Source organism: Poecilia formosa, unplaced genomic scaffold, assembly GCF_000485575.1.
Source record: "Poecilia formosa unplaced genomic scaffold, Poecilia_formosa-5.1.2 Scaffold115, whole genome shotgun sequence".
NCBI lineage: Eukaryota > Metazoa > Chordata > Actinopteri > Cyprinodontiformes > Poeciliidae > Poecilia > Poecilia formosa.
This window is the reverse complement of record NW_006800054.1, coordinates 1,644,653-1,655,234: the sequence shown is the minus strand read 5'-3', so window position 1 is coordinate 1,655,234 and position 10,582 is coordinate 1,644,653. Positions and strand designations below refer to the sequence as shown.

Genomic DNA, 10,582 nt, shown 5'->3' with positions numbered 1-10,582 from the left:
AAAATAAAAATAATTTAGCTGTTCTTCTTTTACACAATTACACAAACCAATGAAATAAATACAAAACATATGAGCAGATTGACAAGTTTAAAGGGTAAATAACTGGTATGCTGCCATTAACTGTCCTCGTTCAAGGTTAGTATGGATGGCAACTAGTTGGCCTCAAATTATTGCTGTGAGACTATAAAAAACTCTTCCTTTTCAAGCTAATTTGGCTAAAAAACAAACTGCAGTTACTAAAACCATATTTGATTTTTGTCACCCTTTCTGTATTCTAGCCTATTCTCTACATGGTTGAATTTAAACAGTAGCTTGTAGACTGGCAAAGCTGGTGTCAAAAGCTTATTTAATCAGACATGTTCAAAGAAAATCTATAAAAGTTCTTACATTTTGATCAAAATACAAGTTTTATATATACTTCTCTATATATGTACAATTCATATAAAAGTATTGGGCGGAAGGTAATTTAACTTCTGGATGTTGCCAAATATATTCACAATCTGTAAGAGGAAAGAAAAATGTCTGGACTAAGTCTAGTAAACATCTACGGCAGGAAGATAGCTGTGCCTCGTCTCACAAATAAAGCCTTCTAGATTTTTGTCTAACATCCGTTCAATTTAATTGGAAAAACATTTTCTATTGATTTGTATAAAATAAAAGACCATCATGTATCTTGGCCTGGATACAGTGATTGTGTATTTAACTCACCCAAAGAAAGGTTTGTCTCTTATTTGACTAAGGAATATTTTTATTTTTATATGGGAAAATAGGAAACAAGACGTATAATATTAAGGTGTGTGCAAAATCAATCACCCCAGTCTCAGATTCAGTGTTAAAGTGTGTATAAATAGTTTTGAAGATTTACCACTAGAGGTCAGCATAATACTTTGCATTTTATTTGTCATGAATGTGTAAAAATTGACTTACGCAAACAGAACGATATTGGTTTTGACTTTAGGACTGAAACACACCATCACATTAACAGGTCTGGGTTAACGGTGCTGAATACATAAAGTACTAAAAGCATCACTATAATGGAGTACACTTCAAAACCTGTGGTGTCTGCACCAGGTTTACACATAAAACTTATAAACCCTTAAATGTTCAACGTGGAAGTTTAAAGACTCTCTGACGATGCACTTTCATTTTCCAAGTCTTCACAACACTCGTCTCTGTGGGAACGTAAATGTGTGCTTTAAAATGTGCACTGAAGGATTCTATAATATGGTTTATTGCTTGATCACATTCTACTGAGGTCCACTTCACATCTCCCTAACACTAGTGCATTACTAATAGTTCTAAATGAGCTTTTATTTGACGTAGCTGCAGTTTCCACTGTTTGCAAGGCTGCAGGTTATGAGCCATCTAAATGTAACCTTAAGTAGTTAATTGTCGAGTATAAATACATGAAGGTTTTAAGTTATAAACACAGTCATCTCGTAAATGTGAGTACAATTTGAAAACGGTCAGCATCAATGTCACTAACTTCAGTGAGTGATTACACAGACACACCACTCCCAGAATAGTGAAAGGCAGAAAAATAAGTAATATACACGTATATGTATATATATATATTTATATATATATTTTACTTTTTTTTGTATGTGTATTGTATAAAACTGATATCAGAAAAAGAACAAAGGACATAAAAGAACTGGGTGAAAATTCAAGGACTAAGAACACAGCAATGCCCCTGCTTAAACAAAATAAAATCACAGCAGGTTGTACAGCAGCATAGTTCCCCATTCTGTTCTTTGCAGCTTCTGAACAGGGGAAGAACAGTCATGTCTTCTTAGGCAAGAAAAAATCCTGACATGAGCAATCTCTATTGCATTGACTCCAATTTAGGAATGGATCCTCTGTAGGAACAGCTTGTTTTCAAGTCATCTTTATATTTAAATAATGCAAGATGTTCATAGAGAGAAAAAGGCATTTACTGCATTTAACATATGTTTTTTGTGAAGACAAGCGTCAGGAGTTTCTCTTGTAGAAGAAGAGTGTGTCAGATGCAAAGTAAATAGCTACTGGTTGTAAAAAAAAATAAAAAAAATACCAACACCGGCGGCAGCAGCACTTCTTGTGACCCAGCGGTAGGAATGAGTTTTTTTTGTTGTTTTTTTTTATGTCTGGACGGAGTTTATCAACGTAAGTGACAATATAACTAGAAGAGGATTTGTCACCTTTAATCTGTAATATACAGGAAGAAAGTTGATTTTTACAAGGACTACTTTCATTATCACTATATCCAATATGGATTACCCACCAAACATTGCAAGTGCAGCAGAGTTTACCATCCTTGCTAACTTTAGACTTCCACTAAATATTCCCATCACATCATCATCATCATCGCACATTTAAGCCCCAGTACATACAAGAATAATTTCATTGTTGCATCTTGTAATTTACTTTATACTGTATCGTTACAGTTATAAGTGCTATAATGAAGTAAATGCTATTATTACAAGCAAATTTATCTCAATCTGCTTTCTAAGCACATTCAAATGTAAAAAAGTTAGTCGTAAGTTGAGCTGCAAAAAGGTTTAAAACCTGTTAATGTTACCAAAAAAAAAAAAAAAAAAGTCATGGGGCCATAAAATAGCCATCAGAATTACACCCAACACTTCCCAAACAAACTTTACAATGACTTTAATACCTTTTAACCTTTTTAACAAAAATAATCTACAATGGCAAAAAAATTAGGACCTTTAGGTATGTTTCATAATTGAAGCAAACATGGAGGAGAGATCCTCTGGATTTGGCAATGCCTTCCAATTAATGTTACCCACACCAGGGTTGTCCAAACATGAAACACAAATATATGTTTGTCAGTTATCCCCTTAACAGCTTCTTTTATGGATTAGCATAAGCTAAACAAGCTCAAGAACAAATGAAAATCTGAGAAAACTTCAGTTTCATCCATCTCTTATATCACTGGAAACTGTTGAGAAACCTCTAGACTTTAATCCTGGGAAATTTAACACCTTGTTGTGCTGAACTGCATCTTAGTTGTAGAGTACTTATAGATCTTTAAGGCAACAGCTTCAAAATTTACAGTTTTTTTTTATGTAAATTTACACAAATGGCAAATAGCTATACTCCCATAAAGTCAAATCATTTGTATTTTATGTTCTGCAGCATCAAGTATTACACCGGTAAGACAAACTGTAATAAATCTCTACCATCAGTCACAGAGGTCGGGTCACAGAGGCCCAATACCCTGCCGGTGCTGGGGGTTGGGACGGGGCTGTGAACAGTGTGCAGACAGTATAGATTGTGTAAGAGGCAGGCGAACGGAGACAGAACTGTGAATGCAGCATTACGTGACAGAGCCTGGCATCCGATCCTTCAGTCTAACAAACTACTGAGGATCCTCTCAGTACAGGATGACTGGCTTCAGGATGCGTCAGAGCCAGCAAAGACCAGGCAAAAGAAGGGAAAGCCCAGTCCTGTCAGCACTAGGAGGGAGCTGAGAACGGGGTGGGGCTGGTGTTGTGGTTAGCTGACTTGACAATGGTGATGACGCTGGTGGTGGCCACTTTGCCGGGTGAGATTGGCCCCCGGGTCACAGTCCTGGCGAAACACTGCAAGGCCTCGTACTTAGCTCGCAGCGCATCCAGCTCCAACCTCATGCTGGCATTCTCTCTGGCCAGCTTGTCCACCTCCTGCTGCAGCTCTGTCTTTTGTCTCTCCAGCTCTTCCTTCTGGGTGACACGCTTGATGCGGCAGCTGGCTGCATAGCCTCGGTTCTTCAGGGTCCGTCGCCGCTGCTTCAGCCGGACGACGTCTTCCTTCGTCAGTCCACGCAGGTGCTGGTTTAGCTCCCGCACCGACATGGCCACCAACTCATCGTCGCTAAGCGCCGGGGCATTCTCACCCGTCTCCTTCTTGACCTGCCGGAGGTGGGTAGTGAGTAAAGAACAACTCCACGTGCGAAAGCAATTTTATGAAGCATTTCTTAAATTCATGAGGCTTACCCTTAAAGCTTTGCTTGTCTTGAAATGAGTCGTCATTCCCTGCATGCAGAAAACTGACCAGAACCTCACAGAAGTTGCACTGAAAATGAAACGGATAAAAAACAGACCGTTTAACTTCAACTAGCTGGAGAGCAGCATGTTAAAGGTGATTGGCAGCACATTTAGTTGACCTTATCAGTACCAGCTACCCATTCCACTTTCGTCGACGGAGGACAATTTTCAGAGTTGCCAAAAGCGGATTCATTTGGACTGAGAATTTAGATTTTCTTTCCATTTCTCCCTCTGCCCTGACAAATCTCACTCCCAATAATGAACGTTGTCCTTGAACTGAATGGTCATAATCACCAGTTTTTGATGCCATTTGTTTTAGAGTATCGAGCAAGACTATTGCTAAACATCTGAACAACATACAATTATTTGGATAGATGAGGAAATACTTTTGGAAATAAAGCTTATTTATTTGTAGATCTGATTTTATATAACTATAGAATTCTAATATGACACCTATACAATTCTAAAAAGCTTTGATTGCTCTTTATCAGCAAAACCCATCACATTGGCTAGAAACAACACTTGTTCAAGTAAAATCTTGTATGTTTCTAAACTGGTTGTCATGTAATGCATAGGTTAGGTTAATTAAAGTTTGGTCATTTCACTTCATTGAATAAAGACTGACAAATGTCCCAATCTCACTATAAGCTTTACTGAAGACTAGGTCTCCTTAGTGTATTATATATTTTTTTCTCCTTGTAACAATTTTGACAGTAGCTTGGCTTACACATGCCAGCAGATGGCAGCAAGCCTCCACGTTAAACCTCATCAGTTTTTGACAGCGTTTGTCTTTTCTGCTAAGAGTGAGGTGAGCCAAACTTGTTCATTAGAACAAGCAGAAATAAAACAGCTAAGCCCCACCAGGTTTTTCTTTCATAGAACTCTTTAAAGATTTAAACTTTCTGTGTGTCCGTCAGAGTTGGGTTTTTTTTTTTAAGCCCCCTTGGCACTTATTATACAGCGGAACAGGTTTCTCAGGCTGCTCTTATGACCAAAGAACAAGAAAAAGAAAAGGGGAGAAAAAAAACTGAGCAAGTGTGGCACACATCCCCCCAAGGCTCCATTTCAGAACCTGCAGACCAGCCTGACTGGGAGTTCACTGTTCCATGCTCCGCAGCTACCATGGAAACGCCCTGTGAATGGGCGTGGGAGCGTGAGTCACATGGTCAGCAAAAGGGTAAACAACTCTCATTCATAACCGCAGTATGGCCCTTGGATAGTGTTAACAAGAAACTCAAACTTTCTTAAATGTGATCATAATACTCTCTCTTAAACTTAGCTTCTGTGATATTTCTCTTAATTTTACCAGTTAGCTCGTATCCTGTCTTTTGCAGAGTGTTTAATCCTTTAATATGATGTCTGTGGGTCTACTGTCAGGCTGCAGTGCTCCACTCTTTCATCCCACAACAGTATAACATTTGCAGTTATGCTGAACTTTACAGAGGAGTACAGCGGTGGAAAATTCCAGGAGGGAGAATGTCACAGGGAAATAGTTTCCTTTACAGTCAGTGATGTATTTTTGTTGAGAGACAATGTAGTCTATCGATTTAAGGCCGTCTCTCTCCAGTTGGATCCTCTTACATTGGGCTTTCCTGAACTGCTCCATGCCCTTATTTAACTCTAGTGGATATTTTTAGCTCACACTGCTGACATAAAATTCTGCCAACTAAACAAATCTAGGAGAGTATGTGATAAGTGATACTTCAGAGGGAGAACAAATATCCTCTACAGCGCTTTGAAATGCGGCTTTCACTCGAAAAAAAACGCTCCGGGTGCTGCAGTGTTTCACTTCGTGATATTCATCATGTTTTCACATTTTAGGTCATAAATAGGTCTATGCTAATTCAAGAGTTTGTAGAATGCGGTTGAAAACTGCAGGGAAGTGAAACTGAAAAACAACCATGATACTCTGCAACGTCAAGAACTTCCCTTAGAACAGTTAAACGGAAAATAAACAGAAGCAAAATACATGAAAGGTGTTAAACTATGTGTGTGTAAACATTTGTTTAGAGTTTTGAGAACGATCCGGTCTAATGTCTCATTTACACTAGAGAGCATCGCTTTATCGATATTTCAGAAGCTTTAAATATTGACGGAGGGATAAAATGAAGTATTTTCTGAAACAAGTTGGTCTATAGCGAGACAATTTTGAGTAGTATTGTGTCAAAAGGGATCCCTTGTTATATTTGTTGTCTTGAAAGTCTTGAAAAAGTGGTGTAGGGCCTCCCTTTCTTGAAAAGGGGCCTCCGGCCAGAATCCAGAAGACGAGTTGTTGCCCTGAAATTCTTCAGCCATGTGCTTATTCTTTTTGCAACTTGCACGCCGGTATGGTTTTCATAATCAAGTTTCCTCAGAGGGAAAGTGGCAATTATGTCACACAACCAAATCCACTCGTAAAGACGAGACACAAACAAAACATGGCTTCTCAACACAGTCAAGAAACCGACTTAGATCAGGTTTTCCATAAGGCAGCCTGAGTAAATTCCTCAAAGCAAAGCCGCAGATGGCGGGTACAAAAAAAAAAACAAAAAAACAACAACTACAAACTAAATTGCATTCCTGAGCGAGCACACATGTGCAATCCCTCACATGCGTATGGGTAAATCTTCTCGGGAGAGAAAACGCATGTATTCTGAAATATGTTCTGTGATGTACTCGTGTATGAGGCAAGGGGGTCCCAATATCCCCACTCTTAGCATAATGGTTGCAAAAATTCCAAAATGTCTGGAATTCAGAAGAGTCTCACATCCACTGCTTGCCCAAACAAATCATCTGCAGCCTTTGCACATGTGTGCAAGCAAGCACTTCACCATCACTCTTTGAGGAAGGAAACATAAACAATACAGACCACTTTTAACTCTCAGGTTCCATATGTTTCATCATTGCAGAAGCATGTCTAGTGACTAATAGCTAAGGATAACTTTTACTCAGCAGCACACTAGAGAGAGAGAGCTGTGCACATTCTTAGTGGATCTGTTTAAACGTTTAAATGTATAACTAAAACTTTGTCCCCCAAATGTCTGACAAATAATCAGCCAAAACGTTTGGTGTTATTGGAATTCTAGCATTAGAAAAATATTTGTTTGCGAAAGGCCATAATAAAGAGCAAGATTTTCTTAGCAGGTTATTTCTTTAATTTATTTAATTTTGGAAGTTTAGACATATTCAGTTTTAATTTCAACAGAGAATCAAAAGGCCATACTTCCCGTATTTGCAACTGAAATCTGTCTTTTTGTTGTGCCACCTTTGGAGCTATGGCTTCTTCCTCTGAGTGCTCTTTCAGATCATTCAGCATAATGATAATGAACTGATCTCGCCAATTTCAGCCAGAATCTTCATTTGCTTTTAATATGAGGTTGACAGAGCTGCACAACATATTGCTTCACAGTAATCACAATATCAGTTAGTGCAACAAATTACTTAAATGCAGTATTTGTTTGAAGAATGTTAGATTCCGTGCAAACAATGCTCCCAGTAACATGTTTAACATGTAGGATAAACTTTAACATCCTTTCATGCCCACACTGTGTGTTATTTATTTATTTTTTGTAACTGAGATGTTAAAGCTCACAAGAGGGTTAGAGACACTGAGATGAAGGGTTATTAAGACTTATTAAGGTTCATAAATCTCTTCCTGATCTTAGCTGATTCAATGATCATACAACGAAACAGCGCATTTGATGGTTTCCATGTAAATACATATACAGACATGTCATCATTTTAAATAATTTAAAAAGAAGTTTATAAATCTATGAAATCATCAGCTGGGCTTTTCCAGACTATTTACAGGTATAGTAGCAAATCTCAGAGTAACATTCCAAATTCGAAGTAAATTAAAAAAATCAATCAATCAGTCAAAAACAATTCTCATCCTTCTGACATTTTTTGATAAGTAAAAATTTCCCCATCTTATATAAAGTCAGTGAAGACAAAAGGTTATGTAAATTAAAATAACTTGTTTCAACTAAATATGCAGTTTATTAGAAGGAGACTCTAACAGACTTCTGACACCCAAAAGCCTGCGCTTAGCATTAGCGTAAGAAGGCAAATAGAAACAAGACGAGTGAATCCAAAACAACTTGACTCAAAAAGAGGTTCAGTAAACTTTTCCGCATGATCAGTGACACCAACTATTACCAAATCGTGGTTACAGCATGATACTGTGGGGCCCAGTTGCCTCCTAAAATAAACAGCTTATCAAAAGGGTTATGAGCTCATACTCTGGAGCTAAAAAAGAGCTGACTTGTCTTTGTTCCTTTATAAGTCTGAAGTAAACAGAAAACAGATTTGTCTAGACTCTTCTAAGAAAGCTTTTCCCACACTTATTCAAGAATGCGAGGAGATTTTTGCTCCCGACTGACGTGCGTGGCACTCTGCTCTTTCTCCAGCGCAGCACATTTGGTGGGATGTTATGCAAAGGAAACGGAGAGCATAACTGCATGGTGAGTCATGCTGTTTACGGGTAAAAGCGACGACCAGCGGCAGGGAATCACACCCTCCTGATCTGACGTTTCCTGGAAAATCCCGTTGTTTCAGAGAAAGGAAGGAAAAGTACAGAGAACTTTGGAAATAGTTGCTACGATCAGCCGGAACCTTTGTGCGGAAAGGGAGGAGGACTCACGGAAAAGATATTCTCCCAGACACTGGGATAGAAATGTTAGGAATGCAGGGAGGAAACACGCACTTCTATTCACTTTTTTTTTTTACACTGACATTAAATATGAGTGAGCAAGAAAATGATCATCAGCAGGGTTCCATACATTAATTTTAGTGAATAGTTGAGAGGTTTTCCTGCAACTTTTAAAGCAATAAAAACACCACCACTTTGAATGCTTTGCATTATTTGTTTGCCCTGCTGATCACCGTTTATTCTCACCACAGTGGTAAGAAGCCAAAAAAGAATAGATAAAACCCAGAACCAGCCCACAGTGTAAGCGTCACATGCAGCTTCTGAGGGTCCCCCCAGTAGCTGCGGGGAAATAATTTAAAATAGCAGTGAATATTTCGCAGGTCAGGTTGGGAAAAATGCCATCCCCATAAAGAAACAGTGAAACAAGACAGCTGTTTAATGATTGATAAAATAAGAGTAATTCTCTGAAATTGCTACGCCATTTCTGAGGTTGCCGGGGGTTTTTTTTAAGATGGTAAAAGTGTATTTTGCTTTTGACCCAGCATTGCTTAGCTAGACCTTTAAAGAAAATCTGATCTGTTAAGCAAAATAAAAGAGTTATTTACTGCTGGTACATAACTCTCTGCTCATGTCTGTTACACTGCTCATGTCTGTTACACTGCTCATGTCTGTTCAATAAAACTCTGTTTAAATATATCTGTGCTCTCCTTTTAAGGTATTAGTTCAGGCTCAATAGTTCCTTCAAAGCGAGCTGTGGCAAACTCTCAAAGCAAAACAAAAACATGCTCGGCATAAATGAGAAATTAGGAAAGTGCAATAAAATCTCTGGCCTGGACATGAAGATGACTGCTTTGAGCTTGACCTATCTGTTTGAAAGTCTTATTTTCAAGTCCACGTGGAAAAAAGTGCTTAAGTTATTCCTCGTTTGATTGGCTAGCAACATGAGTATAAATACTCATGAGGCCTACTTAAACTTTAAATAATTCAAATGGCAATTTTTTTGATGCTCTTTGGAAAACATTAAACTGTAGGAGTGACAACATAGTAACATAGGAACAATTTATAAGTAATGCAAGAATACTGAGCCGGCCAATAGTTTAGCTATCAGCACTGAAGTTTCCTATTAAGACAAAAATGAGACTAGAGTGAATGTGATCACCTCTAGATCAAATCTAAAATAGTCTCATTAGACATAGACTGGAAAATCCCACACCAAACAGATATTCATCAAAGAAAGAAATCACAAAATATAAAACCAGAGACTCTTTAAATCTATTATTTTTTACTCTAATTGCATATTTGTTAAGGCCCATGATTTTTTTTTAAACTTTTGGTTATGAAAGCAAAAGAATAAATAAAAAAATAAGTTTCATAGATTCTGTTCTTGTTCTCACAATCACAATGGTGTGTTTGGTCTTGTGAGCTGGATGTATCACCACACCCTTTGACATTAGTGGGGCTGTGGTGGAAATTAGCCCCTGGGTCCCTGGACAACCTGAGACCGGCTCTGTTGAAACATTACAAGCTTGAAAGGAACCTTTTAAGACTTTAATAGGAAAAGCAGAGAAAAAAAAACCCTATTTGCAATTTTAAGTGGCAGAGAGAACTGTTTCAAGAAGAAAAACACATCTTCATTCAATTATGTGTTATTTTTCCTGTTTATACCCCACTTTGTACATCCAACAGTATTAAAAATGTATGATGCTTAAAGGTAATTATCAACAAGACTTCTTTTATTCCAATAAGAGGAGCAAAACACACCACAGTGAACGTGTTCCATGTGAATCATACCATAAGTGACCACAAATATTTCACTTTCACAACATTTCACCACAACGCCTTGTGCAATCAGTGACACTGATTTGACCAGACAAAATGGTAAACCCTGAGAATAAACTGTGTATATATAATATATCCATACATACAT

The 10,582-nt window shown here is 38.0% G+C and overlaps 1 protein-coding gene across 1 annotated transcript in view; it reads right to left on the bottom strand.

Moving 5' to 3' along the window:
- Positions 1-874: 874 nt before the first annotated feature.
- mafk (v-maf avian musculoaponeurotic fibrosarcoma oncogene homolog K) overlaps positions 875-10,582 on the bottom strand; it is an 11,720-nt gene continuing 2,012 nt past the window's right edge. The window contains exons 2-3 of the mRNA XM_007560500.2: positions 3,975-4,053; positions 875-3,890 (exon numbers count right to left, since the gene is read on the bottom strand). Coding sequence (XP_007560562.1) covers positions 3,456-3,890; positions 3,975-4,053 — 514 coding nt within the window. The 3' untranslated portion in view covers positions 875-3,455. The remainder of the gene's footprint in view (positions 3,891-3,974; positions 4,054-10,582) is intronic.